Raw genomic sequence first — 22,194 nt, forward strand, 5'->3', positions numbered from 1 at the left:
GCAGCACAAATTGTCACACGTCAGTTATTTTAATATGTTTGGCATGGCACAAACACACTAGAGAACCCAAAGGAAAAACGAACAAAAATCTACACGTGCTCACAATAATAATGCTGACATTATTATGTTGTAATGTTTAGCATGATCACCATCTTAGTTTAGTACATAGTCGTAATCAGCACTAAACACATAGTACAGCTGGGGCTGATAGGAATGTCATTTATTTTGCTGTAAGAAAGCAAAGAATTGGAGAAAGTGAAATTTTGATCTGATGATGGCGCTAGATGAAAAGTTATCAGATCACCAAAGTTATTACAATTAAACCTCATGAGGACATGAATGTATGTAATTCTAAGGCAATCCATCCAATAGTTGACATTTCACTCAAAACCACAAATGTAAACCTCATGGTGGTGCTAGAGGAAAAGTCAGGGGATCACATTCATGATAGTCTGGATCAACAGAAGTACATTTCCAGGATAACTGCCTGGCAATACGGAAGAGGAAGGTGGGGGACATGTCCCCACTGTGTTATTATGGATCCCACGTAACTTCTAGGCAAGTCCCGCCCTACGAAGCAGCCCGATTACTTGGGGTTAGGCATATACCTTGAGTGGTTAAGGTTCGGATAGCCGATTGGTCAGGGGATAGGACCTGAACAAATCGGGTTCTGTTACCTTGTGTAAGCATAGACGCCCGGCAATAGTAGTGTGTGAATGCTATTGAATGGCGGGTCCCTCCTAGAAGTTGCGTGGGTTCCATAATAATGCATCACCACCATATCCCCACCTTCTGCTCTCCGTGTGTTGCCATTCTCTTCAGGGAACAAGAACAAACTTCAGCTACAAGCTGAAAATGGCATGTTTTGTAGAAGATTTTGATCATGAAACAAGGCAGGCATGCTTGGTTCTTTCTGTGAATGATTGTAAAGATTTACATTTACTATCTAACTGGGATGTTTTGGGACCGATTAGCGGGGATTGCTACACACGGCGATACACTGGTAAGCAGTGTTGTGCCTGAACACGTTCATTGAATGATAGTTCATGAACTCGTTTATATTTTGGGCGAACGTGAACTGAACGTACTGTATTACTTCCTGATGAACATTACTGTGAACTCGTTCATTCTGGTGGCACGCTCTCTCAGTTTAACTTTGTTCAGTAGGGTGCCAGATTTCTATAGAGCCTTCCAGGCAAAAACCTGGCTAAAACACACCGTAAACAGGCCTTAATATGTAGCGGAAAAAAACACCCAATCTGGCAACACCAGCCACCACTGTCGCACCGCCATATGCATCATCAAAACAAAAAGCAGCGTGGAGGCGACGAAGCAGCAAGGAGGCGTTGTGTGATCATTTAAACGAGTTTTATGACAAGGTCGGTGAGGATGGGAAAAATCTTATGTTTCTGTACAAAACACCAGCTTTCAAAAAGAAAATCCGCACTTCAGTCACATCCACAGCAAACCTGAAACAGCACATTGAACTGAAGCAACATATGGTACTATGAACTAGTTCATTTTTGGAACTGTGAACTTTGAAGTATGAACTTTCTACTGAACTAGTTCATGTAGAAAGTGAACTTTCCCAACACTGCTGGTAAGAGCAAATTACTCAAGCTAATTTAAATAGCTCATGTTACTGTATTGTGTGAACAGTTAACTTTTTATGTGGCATTTTATTTTACGGTGGTGCACCAAAACAAGTTCATCCTGAGACCATTTAACAGAGCCACCGTTGGTGCGTCTGGAATTTAGCGCCGCCCAAGACGATTGTGATTGGTTTAAAGAAATGTACACAACCCAGAGAGTTTTTTTTTTCTCCTATCCCAAAATTGATGTGGTGTAGCTAGACCTTACTCCCCAGCATTGTGGAGATAGGTCTGGCAATACAAAACTATATTCATGAGGATTAATCCGCTTGGGATCATGAATGTCTGGACAAACATTTTTGTAAATCCATCTGGTAGATATTAAGATATTTTATTAGATAAGTGAAAAGTTTGATCTGCTGGTGATGCTCAAGGAAAAGTTGATCAAAAAAGGAATATATCATCTGGGAACAATGAATGTATGTACAAAACACCATGGCAAATCATCCAATAGTTGTCTAGACATTTCATTAGAAGAAAAACCTGCAGGTGGCACTAGAGGAAAAGTCATGGGATCACCAAAGTTACTAGGCTTCATTCTGAGGGGACAATGAATGCCTGTACTAAATTTCATGGCAATCCATCGAGTAGTTGTTGAGATATTTCAATCTGGACCAGGCCGATTGGTAGACTGACATTGCCATCCCTAGAGCCATGCTGCTAGCAGGGTCTTCTCAACACTGTTTCTGTCAATAATTACTGACATTGAACAGAACCTTTCCAGCTGCACTGCCATCCTCTTCAGACCTGTTATCTCACCACAAGCCTGCATATATCATGTTGATTACTAAAAATAACAGTGTTATGTGTAGAAGCTGAACTCATCCTTCAGGCTACAATCTGAAATACAGCCTACTTCTAGCACCTCTCTGAAATTTCTACAGACTGTAATAAACAAAGATGTCAGAGTTGTCATATCAAATGTGGACTTGCATGGTAGACAGTGGCATGTTTGTGCATCGCTAAATAAGGTAGGTATAAAAGAAATATGCAATCACGTCAACAATCCCGTCATGCCTGTGTAGGGAGGGCTCCGTTAACACGGACACCTGGTATATGATGCCTTCAAAATCTCAATGAATACAGTAAACGGCATGATTACAAGGAGGTTGCAGGTAGTAATTGATCTTTGTGAGACCTTAAATCTTGCTTGTATTGTGAAAAGGACAATGCTCTCATCAGTTGCTGCTGCTCTCTGATCAGTTGTCTCAGCTTTATGGCAGAGTGGTCAGCAAAGCAAGAGGGAAGATATGCATTTGTGATAAGCTCTCTTGGTGCAGTGTTTTTTTTTTTTAAACTGCCATTAAGTCATACTGCTAAATGCTCAAGAGCTGATTTATCCTAGCCTCTAGGCCAGCTATATTCTTTTGGCCACATACGTTATTTAAGTAACAAACTTATTTCAACCCAAACCATGTTTTTCTAAACCTAACCAAGTAGTTTTGATGCCTAAACAGGTTCTGAATTACAGGGGCTTGGGCAGGCGCACTGATCGTCCGTGTTGCTGGACATTCGTAGGATAAGGCACAACAATTTTTGCATTACTTTAAGTAAGATATCATACCAACCGTTGTGTGAGGATACTTTAAGAGGGTTCCTGTTTTGTTTGTCCCATGCACGTGCACGAGGACGCACGTGGATGACAGGGTACACACTTCTGCCAATTGTTTCACTCTATTTCACTGATCTAAAGGTTGCAGCAACACACCAAGATATGTAGCAATGTGCCAACAACGGCAGGGGAAAAGGAAGACTGCAAGCTAGTAAAGATGGACAATGCTTAAATACTTAAAAAATCTGCTTTGCAAATGTTTTATAAGGAAGGAAATGCGTTCATCACATTTGTTAGAGCTCAAGGAGACACACAATGTGTTTGGGTAAGTAACACTGAATTTAAACACACCTTTTGTGTGTTACAAGGTAATTCCACGGGGTACCTTTAATTAGTATTGATGTGAACTTGCGTGGCATGTGAGATGAATGGAGATAATGGACGATGGAGGACAGACATAGCTACATGCGCAAAATCCTCACCTTGTATTATAGCAAATCTGCATGTATGGACCCATGAACATTCCCCCTTGTCCTAGCACTCCTTGGGAGAACATGACAACATGCTTCCTCCACTTTCTTCCCCATCATCATGCTTGATCTGGGGACTGTCAACTGTGTCAGTGACTCAATACAAACGGCCTTGTTCCCTCATGGCCCTGACTGAGCCAGGGCTAACACGTAGGGACAGGCTGAGTCATGTGGCTGGGGACGCTCCGCTGGCGTGTTGCCTGTCTCTTCACCTCACCGCAGTCTCATGGATGCAGTCTGACAAAGGGCTACGGAGGCGCTGCGAGTGCCTCTTCCTGAGCATGACACAAGACGCCATGTTCAAGAACACTAAAGTCGTTACAGTTGCTCAGGCCAGCTTATTCTACCCGTTGGTGTCGAGCTGCATTTGTGACCTGTTGTGCCAAGGGGGAGTGGACACACCAGTGGCTTTGTGGGTTTTTCATCATTGCACTTTTTGTCCATTTGTGCTTTAACAAAATGACAAAAACCTACAAGACTCAATTCTAGACAGAAATGTTTTTCAAAGATTGATCTTTTTGGAGATTATACATTCCAACAAAGAACAAAAATGTTGCTCATGCATTATTGCATTGGCGATAATAATTATATTATATAGATAAATAGATTGCTGCTAATACTTTACTGCTGATAGTATTTTTACTTTTATTACTATTTTCACTTAATTAGTTGATACAAAGCTAAATAAGACTATCAGCTCCACACAACTCTCTCTGTATTTCTCAGTATGGCTACGTTCAGAAACTGGTGTCTTCCTGTGCAGATAATTACCTCTTCTAAAGAGTCCATCATGTTTTTTTAATTCTCCGTGTCCTCCCTGGCTACTAGCAACTGCGTCATTACTTAGAATTCCTCATGGGGGACACAAAAAGTATGCACTATAGCTTTAAGTAAAAATCTGAGAAGTTGCTCCACCCCTGATTGGGGCACTGAAATGAAGCAGCTAAATGGAATTCAGCCATCATTAATTTTATTATTTACATGTGTACTTTTCCTACTGTGACATGTAAAGATGTCTTCTGTGAAAAGGGCCCACAGGAAAATGTAAATGTACTGGGGGATGTAAACTGTGTGAGGTTAAGAAATCATTTGGTATATTTTTGGTTTAAACAATTCCACTAAAGGCCATTCACTCCTACTCCTGGGGCAAGGTTAATGTCCCAATAAGTATCCTAAAGTGGTAAATTGTCCCATCCTAACAGCTGCAACAAAACAGTCCTGATAGAAGGTCTAATTTGTCAAAAAAGTGAGAAGTGATGTGTAGGGGCTTTAAAGGAACATGCCAACTTATTGGGAATTTAGCTTATTCACCGTAACCCCCAGAGTAAGACAAGTCGATACATACCCTTCTCATCTCCGTGCGTGCTGTAACGCTGCCTGACGCTTCCAGCATTAGCTTAGCCTAGCACAGATCCTGCAGGTAACTGGTTCCAACTAGCCTACTGCTCCAAATTGTGACAAAAGTGACAAAATAACGCCAACATGTTCCTATTTACATGTTGTGATTTGTATAGTCACAGCGTGTACAAAAAACAACGTAACTGTAAACAAACCGGGAACTATATTCTCAGACAGGCTTGCTGCGAGCATATCACTCCGCCCAAGTACTATATTCTTCCGCTTGAGAATATAGTTCCCGGTTTGTTTACAGTTAGAAGACGGCTGTGTCTCATGTTACTTTGTTTTTTGTACACGCTGTGACTCTATAAATCACAACGTGTAAATAGGAACATGTTGGCGTTATTTTGTCACTTATTCGGAGCAGTAGGATTGCTGGAACCATTCACCTGCATGTTCTGTGCTGGCCTGATGCCGCTGGAGCCGTCAGACAGCATTACAGCACGCACGGAGATGAGAAGGGTATGTATCGACTTGTCTAACTCTGGGGGTTACGGTGAATAAGCTAAATTCCCAATAAGTCGGCGTGTTCCTTTAACATTTAAATACAAATATTAATTCACTAAAACTGAATTGCTTTTAACAACTCCTGATGAATACTGAAAGCCTTTTACCCTCAAGGACAGCATGTCCTTTCGTTGTGCTGCAAAAAAAAAATGACCCCTGGAGTAAACAATTAAGACTTAAAACAAAACTAATGCAATAGTTATAATTAAAAAATGTAAATTATCCAGAGTTGAGTTTGGTGCAAAGCTATTTATTTTGTCTGCCTTTGCCCAAGCTGTTTTACCTTCCGTGACGGTAGTAAGCGGGGGGAATGATGAAAAAACCACTCAGATAGGAGATTTCAAAATGTGGACACACTGTGGTGCCGTAGGCCAACTCTCTGAACATGATGGTGAGATTATAGAAGTCTTTACCCCCTGCCATTAGGAAATCATTTGCTCTGCTCCCGGAGAGGACCCACCACACACAATAAAGCGGCAGGTTGTGCTTGTATCCATGCACTTTTACAAAGTCTACTTTCACCTTTTAGCTCGACACCTTCAGAATTAAACCCCATTTATATTCAGACTGAGATTTTGCCACCCTTCTCTGCCTGGAGCATTCACACTTGCTGGTACAGATATAGTCTTCCTTCCACGCTCTGCATCTGGCCTCTGTGCGTCTGAGAAAGAGAAAGCGAAAAGGCAAACTTGGAAATCTCTGCCGAACAGCTGGCTGCCCAGGAAAGCATGTTAACCTTTGGATCACGACAGAGCCAGTTTTTTTTTTTAAAGAAAGCAACCACTAAGAATAAAGAATAAACCATGTTCTTCATTATGACTGAAAGACGGACAACCCTGGATTGATTACGTTACAGTGCGATTGTGTGTATTACGTTGACAACTGTATGTACTGTTTGCATGTGTTGCAAAAGATCATTGTGGATGGGATTTTGTATTTTAAATATATGTGTAGCTATGCAGTCTTTCACTGCAGGTTCACTGCCTGCCGCCCACCACAGCCCGAGTCACTTTGCATTAATTCTGCTGTGCCTTGATAAAAACAAATAGCAGACCAGTAGGGGCTTTAGACAGAGCCAAGTGAGCCAGGCAGGCTCGTGAGACCTTAGTGCCAGGATGATGTCACCACGCCTGCCTCTGGGCCTGAATATTCATGCCTTAGCTCTAATATGGACGGGAGCAAGGACATCACAACTGACCGTTAACTTCATTTTTTTTTTCTACTCCTGAAGAACACATTATCCTGTAAGATCTAATTACATCAATGTCTTTCTCAAAGAATATTTAATTGATGAATCACATTTCATTTTTTTTGTCTATTAATCAATTACACCCAGTTGATCAACTGCAAAAAACAAAAGAATCTTTTCAAATAATTGTTTGTTGTTGCAAAAATGCCAACTTCTCAAAGGTGATGATTTGCTCCTTTTTAGTCATACATGATTGCTCGTGTTTTTGCAGTTTGACCCATAATAGTGGCAAAATGTCATTCTATCTCAATTTTGACCGTGTCCCTCAACTCCAATGCTAAATCGCTGGAGTACCCTTTAATTTCTTCATTAACTAATCTAAACTACGAAAACGTATTAAACTTTAAAGCGACCACAGAAATACTTTTTCGTCATTAGATGAATTTAAAAACAGCCTTCTACTGCCAAACTGCAGAATCATCATTCTGCACAGTGAATATTGTATAATAATTTATGTTCAGGATGAAGGGCATCAAACACTAAAACTAAAATTTTAAAATAGACAACATGTGACAGTTTACTTTAAAACCGTCGTTCTGGATAATTTATATTTCAGTTAAGCCGCAAATGTTAGAAATTTGTTTTAGTTACATGTGAGCGTGCACAGAAAAACAAAGCCAGACTTACAGTAGTATTTACAGAGGGCAGCTTCAAGTGTAAGAAAATACAGTGATATATATTAAGTCTGTTACTTCATTTAAATTCACTCAGTTCCCATTAAAAATGGATTGTCAAATACATTCTGTCATATATCTTCATAATACAGGTCATTGACATATAACCATAACATATTTTGTAAGCATCCAATCATTCATATTGGGCATTTTACTATTTTTTATATGATGATTTTCCATTGAAAAATATCTTTTAAAATGTAGTCATCACTGGGGATAGCACTGGCATTTTGCGCAAAAAATGTATGCAATACATTATACGCAAATATGAAAATTGCAAATAAATTAAAGGAACAAAAAACCGTGACTTCTGCACATCAATAGTTTATAAGAATGTACAGCCGTTTAGTCCTTCTTTTGTACGCTATCACCAAAAATGTCTAATTTGGATATCTTCGTGGGGTACAAAAAGGTATAACAAAATAAAATCTTTTAGATTCTGCAATGAGTTTTAACTTTTTTACTGATGTTAGTTATGTGTTAACTGCTGCAACAAAGTAAAAAGTTTAGCCAGTTTTTAGGCACCAAACTGTGATCGCTGAGAGCATCGGGAAGCTTGTACGGCCTAAGGTATCACCTTCTTGTTTTTAATGTCTCCGAGTAAAACCAACTGAAATTGCACATTCAAACCCTTCACACTAAACCGCATCTGTCAGTGCATGTTGTGTCAATAATGTAAGTCAGTGTTAACTGCAAACAGAGCACATCCCACTGAACTGTAGTGGTGGGTGCTGTGAAACTAATCTCACAGTAAATTGCATCGGGCCCTCCCCACGTGCCTTCGCCTACTTCTATTCATCTTTGACCGCATCCTGGACCAAACTCCTTCTTCCCCTCACTGTCCTCTGTTAGGACAAAAGTAACTTGGCTGCATACAGCAGTATCCCACCCAGACCAGTAGTGGCAACAATAGCAATGACCCTCACTAAAAGGAAGTCCATGGAGTCCTCCAGCTTTGTGTGCAATCTCAGGACCTGTCGGTGGGTGTCCTCTCGGCTGCCAGAGTTCTCAATAACGTGATTGGCCAGGCCGCGCTTTTCATTGAGCGGCATCTGTGCCGCCACGCGCTGCTCGGCCTGCTCCTGGGTCAGGCCATCCCTCTGCATCAGACGCAAAAGCTGAGTGGCAGGGTCACTGGAAGGTAACCGACAATGGAAGTTATTTATGGAGCAGCCAGGGTGCCTTGTTAAAAACTCCAGAAGCAGTGAATCATGCTAATAAGACACACAGAGGGCTGGAGAGAGGTAACCAATAACTCACAAAACTGGGCCTAATTACCAGATTGTGTCAAAAACAAACAAAAAGAAAATATGTAACCTGTAAACAAACATCACATAAAAAATGTGATGTGGGAAGGTGGGGAAAAGTGAGCAGCGGTCTTACCAGTAAACTACTACGGTGTGATTTAGAAACCGAGTCAGGCGTCTGGTTTCAAAAAGAAGGGGCACATCCAGCACCACATAGCGGTATCCTAGGGAGACAAAAGAGGATAGTGAAACAGAATAAATAAGTGTAAATATAATATTCTAAAATATCTTGCTATTTGGCTCACGAAGAGCAATTTATACAGCTTTGTGAGAAACAGCCTAAAACCCAGCGCTGTACTACAAAACAGCCTTGGCTCACTCACTTTTCCCTGGTAACCGATAACTGAGCCTAACTCCTCCCTCACCTCTGAGAAAGTAGAACAGGATCTCTTTGAGCATTGCTTTATGGATCTCTGGGTGAGTGATGGAGTTCAGCAGCTTCCTCTTTTCCTCGTTGGCAAAAATGAGCTGACCTAGCTTCTGCCTGTCGATCTCCCCGTTCTCGAGTAGGATCTCTGGCCCAAAGTGGTAGACAATGCGAGAATAGGCAGGAGTGTGCGGTTCCACAACTGTTTATCAAGAAAAGGCAGTAACATTTGGTATCATTTATTTTTTTTAAATAAACAAAACAGTGTATCAAATAACATCAATTTAAATTATTGTTTTGTGGTCAATAATGCAATACTGTAGCACATAAAATGATTGACAAAACTAGTAAGTATAAGACGTTTAAAAATGGCACACAAGCAAAAGATACATAGGAGGGAAAGAAAACATATTTAGTTTTGTAACAGACTCAATAACCAGTTTAATTCAATATTTAGCCTAATGACTTATATTTTCTCCTACATGCCGCTGTGCACTTTTCACCCAGTTCTGTGACCTTTTTATCTTCACCACATAACTACATCATCATCCCTGCTGTCAGCAGAGAAAGCCGTCACGATTGATCCCTCCAAGCGTTTGTCTTAATTAACCTCCTACAGGCCCACCTTCTTTATTTCCATTTCAGAATATTAATAAACATTATTCGTCAGTGATGTGGGTGATCCCAATTCCCACATCTGATTTTATTTGAGGGTTCGGCTGGATGACGGTTTGGACTGGTACTCCAACTGAATTTGTATTCACTTTGCAATTCTAAATAGTTTGCAGGGAGAGACATTCACCTACCTTTCCTGGCCACAACATCAGCATCAATAATGGGGCACCCAAGCTCCCGCAGCATTGACGACACTGCGCTTTTCCCTGAGGCGATACCTCCCGTCAGCCCCACCAGGAACATCTTGAAGCAAAGACACAGAAAGATGTATTCAAGCAGTAAAGTAACAATACTGTTACTGCAACCGTTTATGGCGACTCCTAGAAACTGAATTAAAAAATTGTGGCATAAAAAAGCAACTTGTAGATTGGCTTAAGCTGGACTTGTTTGTAAATAAGAGCAATACAAAAAAAAGGAAATATGAAACCTAGAAATGTTAGGGAACTTCTCACTACAAGTACAAAATACTTTTTAACAAAACAAATAAACAGGCTATACATAAATTATATACAGTAAATCACTCACTCACACATTTACATACACACACACACACACACACACACACACACACACACACACACAGATATTTCCAGATACAATGTCTAGAACAGCACGCCCCCTGCTGTGGAGGTGCTAAGCTACATTCAGTTAATGTACCACAAGCAAACTTGAGTTGCTTTGACAGCTTTAAAGTTATTCTTGATTAAACATCAAAATAAACCCTGATAGCTCTGTTGTTTTGATACCGTTATCCACAAAGACTCCTATTATGTATTTACCTCGTAAACGTGTGATACTCCTTAAATCAACTGAATGTACAGTGGGAAACCGTGCAGAGCCACAGTGGTTGGGCTAGTGCAGTAAACAACCAGGATTGCTAAAAAGCTACTGTTAGCACAAGTATTGATCAGGTCAAAACGACCACAAATATGCAATAAAACGAAGTCGCGGCCATTTCTACTCCGTCCTATCAAACATGCAGTCAAATGAAAATGTTAGAGACAGTCCTGTCGCTTGATATTGCTGTCTCTAACTCTGACTTTAACTGTAACTCAACTGATTGCTACGACCTAGCTTCTTAGCTGGACAAGCGCCACCTCAAAAATCTTCCGACATCTCTTACGTCAGTTCCGCCTAGCTAATTTCGAGTTCCCCCATTCACAACTTGAGGTGCTAACGTTGCTACTGTGTTGAAAACCAAACTCGACGACAGCTATTTTCTCCAAAAACGTGTTTATTTCAAAGCGAAACAAAGATTTGCATGAATGAACATGTGAATACGTTTCCTGAAACAAAATGTAAATACAACGTTTTTGCATAATCAAAAATGACTACAAAATATATTTTGCAAAGTCCATTCTCCTGGAGAAAAAAATATTAATCTCCTGCTTTTTGATCTGTACTTTGTGTTGACAATGGCATCTCTGAAGAAACAGGCAGACTGGGGGATTTGTGGGAATGTTTGGACCTTTTCCCTCTGTGGACCATATCACCTCCATTCTCCCCTTCCTCCCGCTCCAGCCTGCCTCTTTTGACAAAATGGTTTATTCTGGACTCCAGGCTCTCGCAGCATGGACGCTCCAGCAGGGGCCGGTAGTTTCTCTGCTTGCTGCCTTCTACTAGCCAGCAATGATTAGAGGACACACCACCTGTAGATGGAGAGAAGTGAAACAATTTATACCCGTCCAACATTTTGATGTGTATTATGGACTGGGTCTAAGCAAAGTATTGAAAGGATACATAAGGGTGTAGGCAAGGGTGTAATTTTTGGTTTGAGAAATGGGTGGGACACAAAACAGGGGGTTTGGGGGTTCTCCGCCAGAATTTTTTTTTCCCCGATTTGAATCCCATTTCCTGCATTTCTACATACATTTATAGGGACTATGGTGATACAAAATCCAGGAAATAATTCAGTTGATCATAATGATAAATTCTGCCAGAAAGAATAGTACTAAACTGTGTATAAGAAAAAAATGTCTTACTTTCTTTATTGCTTAAACTAGGGCCCAATCACTGAGACTTATAAGTAACAAAAATAATTTGAAAGTGGAAATTACACCCTAGGATGTAGGTACCTTTAAATAATGTATGCAGTATATGTTAAAAATGCATATAAAATATAAATATAATACTGTGGAGGCAGTATAATGGTGCTACATGAGAACACGATAGTGCAGCAGTATTGTTTAGTTTTTTTAGGAGAACACTCGGCATGCAAGTCTACAACTATTCCTCATTGTATTGAGACCATCCATATTATTCTTACCAAATACGATATAGAGTCAAGTCAGTTTTATCTGTATAAAGAAGCTTCTGTGTGTAGTAATGAAACAGAAAAAGCAAAAACAGAAAAGCAGTCTGGGTTGCTATTAGATTATTATCCAAGTCCGGCCCTGTGGGGGTCTATTTCAAAATCCCAAATCCCAAATTTAACAGGCTAAAATTGAAAATGTTGAGGTTGTCAGGGTCTGTTCATCTCACCTATGGCCTCCAAACCCTGGATCATCCCATGGAGGACGTGGGTCTTGACTGCACTCTGGGTCCAGTGTTGCTGCAGTGCAGACAGGACGTGGCTCACCTCTTCATTCTCCTGTTTCCAGCTCAAACCTTCAAAGTGGCAGTCGTACAGCACCAGCGGGTAGTCTACTGCCATGCTAGAGACAAGAAGGGAGCTCTTTAAGAAAGATTCATATAGATGCAACTGTATTGTTGTTACTATTCTGGATTTTATTATTTATACTACACACTGGTCCGACAGCAGAGCACCTTCTCTATAAGGCTCCGACCGCTTCAATGACGCACGGACCGCTGCAGGAAATCATTCCTGCCACATACCATAAAATTGTACAATAATTCCCAGCTGTGTGTGAGATAACTCTCTCACTAGCTCACACATTACAATACTGCACTATCATGCTACTTCATATTTTTTCATATTTTATTTTGTTATATATTTGTATTCTACACGTGTATATATATATATATATATAATAATAATAATACATTTATTTATAAAGCGCTTTCAAGTCAAAGTGCTGTACAGAACATAGAAAATGCAGTTTAAAAACAGTTCCAATGACTAAAATATAACACACACTCTCAGAAAAACATTAGATTAAAAATTAGGTCTCATACACAACAGTAAACAGATGGGTCTTTAGCTTTGCTTTAAAAACCTCAACAGAACAAGCCTGCCTGATGTTCAGAGGTAAGCTGTTCCACAATGTTGGTCTTGGGAAGGAAAAGGCCCGTTCCCCAATTGTCTTCTTTTTAACCCTTGGGACACTCAGAAGACCCGTCCCCTGAGAACGCAGGGCTCGAGCAGGCACATAGGGTTTCACTAGGTCATTGAGATACAACGGTGCGCTGCCATTTAATATTTTATAAATTAGCAGCAACACCTTAAAGTCTGCTCTGGCATGAACAGGGAGCCAATGGAGAAAACTAACACTGGTGTAATATGTTCATATCTGGAGGCCCCAGTCAGAACACGAGCCGCAGCATTCTGAACCAACTGCAGACTCCGCAGACTTTTCTTTGGCAGACCCGACAGAAGCACATTACAATAATCTAGCCTGGATGACACAAAGGCATGAATGAGGACCTCAGCGTCCTTAAACGACAGTATTGATCTTATCTTTGAGATGTTTATAAAATAAAAAAAAGCAACTCTGGTCACCTCCTTAATATGTAAACCAAAAGAAAGTGTCTGATCAAAGAGCACACCAAGATTCTTAACTTGGTGTCTACGATTGATTACACAATCATCGAGAGACAAAGTAAAGTGATCATAAAGATGACCTAGTTTTGCTGGTCCAATAACCATCATTTCGGTCTTGGCAGAATTAAGCAACAAAAATTTGTTGATAACCACCTCTTAACAGCTGCAAGACAGGCCTCAAGTTTAGCTGTGTTAGACTCGCTTCCTACATCTAGTGGCATATACAGCTGCATGTCGTCAGCATAACAATGAAAAGCAATCCCAAAAGAACGGAAAATCTGACCCAATGGGGATAGGTAAAGTGAAAAAAGCAATGGACCCAGTACAGAGCCTTGGGGAACCCGTGGTTAACGGCACAGGACTCGAAAATATGTTGTCATATAAAACACATTGAAATCTTTCTGACAGGTAGGATCTTAACCACTCTAGAACTTGTCCTGAGATACCAAAGAATTTCTCAAGTCTATCCAGTAATATACAGTGGTCAACCGTGTCGAAAGCAGCGCTAAGATCTAACAGCAAGAAAAACGCTTGTTGACCCCGAATCTATAGACAGTAGCAAGTCATTCACCACTTTTGTAAGTGCTGTTTCTGTGGAATGATTTACCGGAAAGCCGATTGAAATGGCTCAAATAGCTTATTTAGTGACAAATAATTTAAGAGCTGATTTGAGACCACTTTCTCAAACACTTTTGACAGAAAAGCCAAATTTGAGACAGGTCTATAGTTGGTCATGGAGTCTACATCCAAACTAGGCTTCTTTAGTAGGGGTTTAACCACAGCAGTTTTGAAGCAAGCTGGAAAGACTCCAGTGAGGAGGGAAGAGTTTAAGATCATTGAAACATAAGGTCCTAATGTAGGCCATAGCTCTTTGACAACCCAAGAAGGCAGAGGGTCAAGTGAGCAGGTTGTACACCGTGCTACCGTTACAACCTTACTCAAAGAAGCCAAGGAAATTGGTTCAAATTGAGAAAAGCCTTGTCCTGTGCAGATAGACAAATCAAAAACACACTCTGCATTGTCACTGTAAGACTGGGGTATTTTGGCTCTAATGTCCTCTACCCTTTCATTAAAATACAATAAGAAATCATGTGCAGATAGGTCAGTACCACTAACTGCATGAACACGCTGTGAGAGTCGAAAACAGTGTCAAATAACAGTCTGGGATTATGCCTATTATTTAAAATCAAATTAGAATAGTAGGCTGCTTTTGCAGCTGACATCCTAGATTGGTAGTTGGTCAGACTGTCTTTCCATGCATGATAAAACACTTCAAGCCTTGAGTGACGCCACTGACGTTCAATTTTTCTGCAGCTCTTTCTAAGCATTTGTAAATCATCATTTAACCAAGGGGTATGGTTCTTTATAAGACACCTCCGGGTCTTTACTGGAGCCACAGAGTCAAGAAGGCCCCAAGAACACTGTTAAAATTAGATGTAAGGAGGTCAACTGAAAGAGCCTGATTAAATACTGGATCGACCACATCCGGCAAACCCATAGCTAGATCATGTAAAGCTCTTGTGCTGATATGACGAGATGACCTTATTGTCCTTGTTTCTTTCCCAAGGATGAGTGAATTTGGAATTAAAATTTCAAATGAAATTATTGAGTGATCTAAAACAGGTAACACAGAAATTTCATTTACAGATACAGACAACCCATAACCTAACACTAGATCAAGTGTATGTCCGTGCTGATGTGTTGATCCAGTCACAAATTGTGTGAGATTAAAAGACTCAATAATATTTAAAAAGTCTTTAACCAGAGGCTTGTCAATACAACAAATGTGAATGTTAAAATCACCAACAATCAAAATCCTTTCATATTGCAGAAAAAATCTGGATAAAAAGTCTGCAAATTCAGAAATAAATTTATCATGATATTTGGGTGGACGATAGATAACAGCAACCAAAACAAGAGAGGGATTATTCAAGGTGAAAAGCTGCAGTTCAAAACTAGTGAAGACAGGGAGGTTTAGCAACTGTTTGCATTTAAAACGGTCCTTAAAAAGTGAGGCCACCCCACCTCCTCTGCCTGTCAGTCGAGGAGAACTGAAGAAACTGGAATCAGGAGGACAGAGTTCCACCAGGGGCGCTAATTCACCGACATGCAACCACGTCTCTGTTAAAAACATTACATCCAATTCATGGGAGTCATAAAAGTCTCGGAGGATAAACGTCTTATTGGACAGTGACCGAGCGTTAAGGAGAGCCATTTGGACTTTCCCTACCTCAACACCCGATGAAGTTTTACAATCCAGGTAACGCAAGTTATCCAGACAAGCACCTCCCTTCCACGCATCCTTTGTGACCAGCAGGGCTGCAACAGCTGATCGAGCTCAGGAGACACCGGGTAAACAGGAAGAATCCACCGCTGTCGGCACGCAAAATCCAATTTACATCTGACATACACAGCATGATCCCTGTTCATCATCCTCTCTACGGTTTTAATCTTCACATGTATGCCCGAGCGTGTACCGCGTGCACGCCCGTGTCTCCTGCGGGTCCTTTTTCGGGGTAGGAAAACTGGCTTACGGCGAAACAGTTCCTCCGGTACTGAAGCCAGAAACGGAGGAAGCCTCGATTTCTGTTGTTGACCATACTCATGAGGAATCCTCCGAACAAAGTTACATATGTCATAAAGTGCCTGGCGCTCGTACACCAACAGCGATTGGGTATTTACAACAAGCAAAGACGCCACTATAAACACAATAAACAACTGAGAGAGAAAAGACACAGGGACAGAGAGATGGCGTGCCATGACACCCGGCGCCATCTTCAATCTGTTCTGTAAGGGTACAAAAATATATATATATATATATGACTACATTCTTTTCATTCCTCTAAGTATATTTTTTGGGTAGGTGTTCTGATGGCCAGATACAGATTCCGATACCTGAACTTGCGTATCGCCCCATACCGAGTACCGATCCGATACCAGTGTGTATATTTTAACAACTGTATACTACTATCCCTGTATGGATGTGATATTATTTATATCTTTGTGAAACATGAACAAACAAACAATGAACGCCCCAGAACTTTCTTTTATTGTCCAGTTTGACAGTCAGTTATAACGGGAAAAGAACATAAATAATCTGCTTTAACGTAGATTTTCTTTAGGGCTTTATTACCTGGTATCGGATCGGTGCATAAACTCCAGTACTTCCCGATACCGATACCAGCGTTTTAGGCAGCATCGGGGTATCGGAACATCTCTAATGTGTGCATGTTCTTGTAACTTGCTGCTGTTACACAGTTCTTTCCCAGTTTGGGAATAATAAAGTCAGTCGATTTTGACGACTTCTCGTAGAACCAAAGAAGACACAATGCACAACCTGTACAACAGCAGTCCATTCACCTGTACTGGGGCTTCCTGGGGTTACTCTGAACATCCAGAAGCTGATTAATTATCTCCGGGGCTTCCAGTTTCTGGCCAATCAGGAGAAGCAATGCCATCATGCATCGTACCTGCAGCATAACACAACAGGAATTTCACCCCAGTATTGACTGCAAATGTCATTAATCAAAGTATTCAAATTAGCTCCACAAGAGATTGCATCTATATTAGTCTTGCTGTTACTGATACAAAATATTGTGTTATTACTCTATAAAGGCCTAATTTACAGGGCTACAATGGCTTGAAATTAACATATTGTTTTGCTAAGAAGAGATGTAAAAAATAGAGGGGGAAAAAACACTAAGTGAATGTCTCTTGATACCTGGTGGTAAAGGAAGGCCAGTCCTTTGATCTCAAATATAAAGAGGTCATATTGGTCTGTGCAGTTGATGTGCTGAGGCTGCACAGGCTTGACTGATGCTGACAAGATGGTCCTCTCAAACTGCAGGACTCCGTTGCCCACATCCATTTTGCACAGGTTGCGAAAGTCATGAGTGCCCTCGTATCTGTTGGGTGTTAAGAGGCCCTAAAATCAGAACTGTGACTTTGAGTGGTGACATCAGTGTTCATGACTTTTTCGCGTCACCCACCTTTTTGCAGCATCTGCCATCAACGTCACATCCAAGGATCCGCGAGGGAAGTAGTACCGGTACGTGCGGGACTGACAGTCAAAGCGTGCACTAAAACCCTCTGCTACTGGCGCCCAGTCCAAGATCCTAATGTCCTGGGGCAGGACTCTGTTCAGCATCTTCACATATGGAAGCTCAGAGCCAGTAGCTTTATTCTTGGCACTAACATCAACATGTTCAGGGACTGCGACGCCAGGTCCTCCACAAAACTGCGTGGATCGCAAATCAATAGTTATGACCTGTGGAGAAGAAACAGTGTTAATGTATGCAGGCCTTTCAATTGTTTTTGTTTTATTTTGGAGCAACACACTGGAGCACCATTCATATAGTTATAATCTCCCTATGTAGTCCATAAATTATAATTTGAGTCTCAGTGAACTCACTTGGGAGAAAGCACTGACTCCTTTATCAGTGCGTCCACACCGATGGTAGTTGGAGCTCTGTCGGTCCTGTATCAGCCGCGTCTTCAGCAAAGCCTCAAAGACTCTGGCCTCCACAGTGTTGTCTGTGTTCTCCTGAACTGCAAACCCCTGGTAGGACCATCCCAGGTAAGCCAGCCGCAGGGCCACATGGCGCCGAGGGTGGGCGGAAAAGTCAAAGGGACGCTCTTTGCCTGCTTTCTTACCCTTTTTACTGCTGCTGGTGTTAGGATCAGGTCTGCAGTCTGTGTGTTCATTAGGAGATGGATCATCTCCAGCTTCACTCCTCTCCTTCAGCTGGGACTTGAGCTTCTTCAGGTCTGCCTCCAGCTCCTGTATTCGCCTGATTAAAGCCTCTGACATGCTGCTCAATAAATAAGACAGAAAAAATCCATTTAGAAAGGATATCTTTAATATTTAAATAATATAAACCTCTGTCACTTACTTGTTACTTGTGTGAATGCAAGTTAAGCAGTATAGTTTGTACTTTTGCTTAATTCACAGTAATACAGTTTCCACAATATTCAGCCAGACTGCTAGCTGGAGTCGAGTGAACGTATGTTGACTGGCTAGCTAAATCAGACTTTTATAACGTTACAGTCTATGGGCTAAATGCTACACACACAGTCTGTTAGCTTAGCTTGTGTGTTTTGATACAGAGCAGATATTAAGACTGGTGGTGGTCGTAAATAATAAAGCAATAAAACGGTCCTTTACCTTTGATTTTAGTGTAAATGTTGCTGATAAACTTGTGTGTTTCAGTCAGTTTTCTGGGTGTCTGGCGCACACGTTACTTTTCGTGCTGATACGGGATTTGCTAGAGTCGGACCGATTTTGAGAGCGGACGTATTTCCTGTAGGGGGATTCTGGGAAACGTAGTTTATTACTTAAATCGCATAGTGGCACACCATTAAATAATTAAATAGCATACTAACTTGTGTGTTTTTTTCATCTGGTAGCCCAGAAACATGCTGGTTTTACTTTAGAAAAATCTCACACTTTTGCTTAATTTCTAATCCCATTTTAGATGATGCAGTCAGGTAAAATGGGGCAGTCACTCAAAACCCTTTCCCATAAAACGTTAAGTGAAAATATTTTGATTATAAGTCAAACAGTTAGTAACATTCAACATCATACAACAATTGTTGGCATTATGCCCTTATTGTTTTAGCCACTGTTTTGGCTGAGTTTGCCACTCTGACTCAGACCAGATTTAAAGATGGCAATAATCTGATGACCTGTGGCTCTCAGCCTCGACTGCAGACTAGAGACTAGATGCACAGTCTGAACCAGTTTAGTTCAAAGGTCCACAGGGCTGAAAAATGTCATTTTTTAGGTTTTATAAATGACAATTATTTTGTGCTCAGAAGAGCAATCATCTACATGAAGTGACAGAATTTTATCAGGTGCACGTTGCCAGATCTTCTCCACAGCGCTGGGGAGGATGGTCCGGCTAGTCCACACAGTATTCCGAGATGCGAGAAAAACATGCTCTGGTTTATTGGCATTTCTTTAAACCAATCACAATCGTCTTGGGAGGTGCTAAGCACCAGACGGGAGAAACCTCTGCAAAATAGCCTCGGGAAGGAACTTGTTTCAGTGGAACATGTACGTTCAACAGGTTCTTTTAGTCGTGCCACAGAAAACTCAGATTGGACAGATAGTCTAGCTAGCTGTCTGGATTTACCCTGCAGAGATCTGAGGAGCAGTTAACCATAGTCCTCATAAATCAACCAAAGTTTAGAAGGCCAACACAAAGAAAGCAGAAGGTGACGGACAACCGGCAGAAATGAGGGACATCCGGCGGAATATCCGGCGGGACCTGAGCAATCCCGAAAGTGAAACTTTGTCGCTATAGATTACTGTCCACGCTGAACTGTTCATCGGTAATTTACATTCAAAATTAGCTCAAATAATCAAAAGGTAATATGCCAAAATGAACCACTCAGCCAGAATGTATCACACATTTATTGAAAATATTCAGCATGAAATGTAAACATGAGACTATTATAACAGGTTTCAATGACATTGACCATAATAGCCAAAAAGATTTCCATTTGTCAGATAACTTGTTGAAATAGTCACAGTTGGCAAGCATGAAAGTAGCAATAAGGTACCTTTTAGTTGTTTTTAAACATATCAATGACATGTTCATGTAAACTACATGTTTAATCTTTATGTCACTTTTTATTCTTTCTTTTTTTTTTTACAATTTCTTTATTGATTTTTTGCACTCACAGGTAGTACATTACAACTTTTGTTTAATTATTGAATACAAAATAAAGATCTTGAAAAGCAAATAAAATAGATCAAATATGTCAGTGATGTAGGAAGTCGGCTGTTCTTGGCCGTGACGAGGGAGCGCATGAGATGCATCATCTTATGTTTTCATAGTTTTTTTGTTTTAAGATTATACACAAGCACACCCCAACAACTACTCCGAAAACCTGTAATAGGTAAAAAGGTTTTAAGTTACTGGCAGCAAATGAACTCAAAGACAGGTCAAAAAGGTTCTTTTCTCTCTCTGTAAATTCAATTAATTCTGGATTTCTCCTCCTGGGGCAAACAGGATGAGATAGGCTTTATTATCATTCATGCCATCCTCTACTTACTTTTCAAATGTCTTCAATACCATTGCCTACATGAATATTTTCACATGCAAATTGTTGAAATTGCATATACACTACATATACACTCAAAAGTTTGGGGTCACTTAGAAATTTCCATTCCACTCCATTATAGACAGAATACCAGCTGAGATCAGTTGCATTGTTTTTTTAACCAGGTCAGCAGTTTTCAGATTACATTATGTGTTTACAGAATTGCAAAAGGGTTCTCCAATGTTTTCTCAGTTAGCATTTTAAAATGATATCAGATTAGTAAACAGAATGTGCCTTTGGAACATTGGATTGGTTGCTGATAATGGACAATGTAGATATTGCATTAAAGATCAGCCACTTCTGTCTGCAACAGTCAAGAACCCTTTTGCAATTATGTAAACACATACTGTAATCTGAAAACTGCTGCCCTGATTAAAAAAACAATGCAACTGCTCTCAGCCGGTATTCTGTCTGGAATGGAGTGGAATGGAAATTTCTAAGTGACCCCAAACGTTTGACTGGTATGTAGATAATTTAATAAATCACTAAATCATTCAGGGAAATACATGTGTTTTTTTTGTTTTTCTTTAGATACATTTATGGCACTTTTGACTTATCAGGTATTTAAAGTATTTACCTCTCCGACACCAAGAGCAATGCAGACAGCACCGACCCACACCAGGTTTTTCAACAGGAAGATCCTGATGGCCGCGATACAACCCTGAGGAGGAGCACAATCGTAAAGTAAGTCATAACATACACTTCATCTCATACTCTACAATCATTTGTTCACAGAAATGCCATGAAATGGCTGTAAACTTGAAATGAGATTTCCCAGCTGACCTTTGTGTGTACTTTATCCTTGTTCTGTCCACAACCCTGACTCTTCTCCACGCAGCAGGAATCTGGCACGGCATCATGGTTCTTCCAGCCCACACTGCTGGACCAGTCAGTGGGGCCGTCTGCGCCACAGCATCTGAACTGCAACATAGTTTATAATACATCAAGAGAAGAGTGCACTAGTGTTTGTGGATCTGTCTATTCATGGTGCACTGTTAAAAACAATTCAGTGTACATATGGGCATGTGCATATTGTTTTAGGAAAAAAAAAATCTTTCAAAGTTTCCTGTGTGGGAATTTGAGAAAAGTCCACTTTTGAAATGATGTGTCAAATACATAAATCTCTACGTGTCACCTTTTCCTGGATTTGGTTTATGGTGTGTCTCTTCTCCGGGCTGTATTCATGGATCAAATTTCGTGCTTTGCTGTTGTAGTCGATAGCACTTTTGGCACTCTTTAGGAGGACAGTCTACAGAGATAATAAAGAAGATTAAAATGGCTTTATGATCGGCACCAGAGCTCTACTTATTGTAATGGTAAACAACGTTTTAGATGCCCTGAGAAGCATTGTTAATGTTTTGACCTTGATCTCAGGATTTGAGTGTCTCACCCTGCTGCGAAATGCGTAAAAGATAGCCCCTGAGAGTATCTCCAAAATGATAATGATGATCAGGA

At 40.6% G+C, this 22,194-nt stretch overlaps 2 protein-coding genes across 2 annotated transcripts; both read right to left on the bottom strand.

Moving 5' to 3' along the window:
• Positions 1–7,404: 7,404 nt before the first annotated feature.
• dcakd (dephospho-CoA kinase domain containing) lies at positions 7,405–11,059 on the bottom strand. Its single transcript, XM_028568047.1, has 5 exons — positions 10,691–11,059; positions 10,043–10,154; positions 9,235–9,438; positions 8,946–9,033; positions 7,405–8,696 (listed from the first exon to the last, which is right to left on the bottom strand). Exons 2-5 carry the CDS (start codon positions 10,152–10,154, stop codon positions 8,411–8,413), a joined length of 690 nt encoding a protein of 229 aa, XP_028423848.1. The 5' UTR covers positions 10,691–11,059; the 3' UTR covers positions 7,405–8,410.
• A 66-nt stretch (positions 11,060–11,125) lies between these two features.
• pus3 (pseudouridylate synthase 3) lies at positions 11,126–18,927 on the bottom strand. The gene is made up of 7 exons (XM_028567711.1): positions 18,797–18,927; positions 18,044–18,443; positions 17,622–17,899; positions 17,354–17,537; positions 16,993–17,102; positions 12,393–12,565; positions 11,126–11,560 (listed from the first exon to the last, which is right to left on the bottom strand). The coding sequence occupies exons 2-7, from the start codon at positions 18,440–18,442 to the stop codon at positions 11,289–11,291; spliced, it is 1,416 nt and encodes a 471-aa protein (XP_028423512.1). The 5' UTR covers position 18,443; positions 18,797–18,927; the 3' UTR covers positions 11,126–11,288.
• Positions 18,928–22,194: the final 3,267 nt, after the last annotated feature.

This window comes from Perca flavescens, chromosome 21, assembly GCF_004354835.1.
Source record: "Perca flavescens isolate YP-PL-M2 chromosome 21, PFLA_1.0, whole genome shotgun sequence".
Taxonomy (NCBI): domain Eukaryota; kingdom Metazoa; phylum Chordata; class Actinopteri; order Perciformes; family Percidae; genus Perca; species Perca flavescens.

Coding starts and splice junctions, on each gene's coding strand:
- dcakd (XM_028568047.1), bottom strand. CDS start 10,154: ATGTTCCTGGTGGGGCTGACGGGAGGTATCGCCTCAGGGAAAAGCGCA. Junction 9,439..10,042: donor TGATGTTGTGGCCAGGAAAG/GTAGGTGAATGT, acceptor CTTGATAAACAG/TTGTGGAACCGCACACTCCT. Junction 9,034..9,234: donor CCTGTTCTACTTTCTCAGAG/GTGAGGGAGGAG, acceptor TTGTCTCCCTAG/GATACCGCTATGTGGTGCTG.
- pus3 (XM_028567711.1), bottom strand. CDS start 18,442: ATGTCAGAGGCTTTAATCAGGCGAATACAGGAGCTGGAGGCAGACCTG. Junction 17,900..18,043: donor GAGTCAGTGCTTTCTCCCAA/GTGAGTTCACTG, acceptor TCTTCTCCACAG/GTCATAACTATTGATTTGCG. Junction 11,561..12,392: donor CCAGGGTTTGGAGGCCATAG/GTGAGATGAACA, acceptor CTCCATCTACAG/GTGGTGTGTCCTCTAATCAT.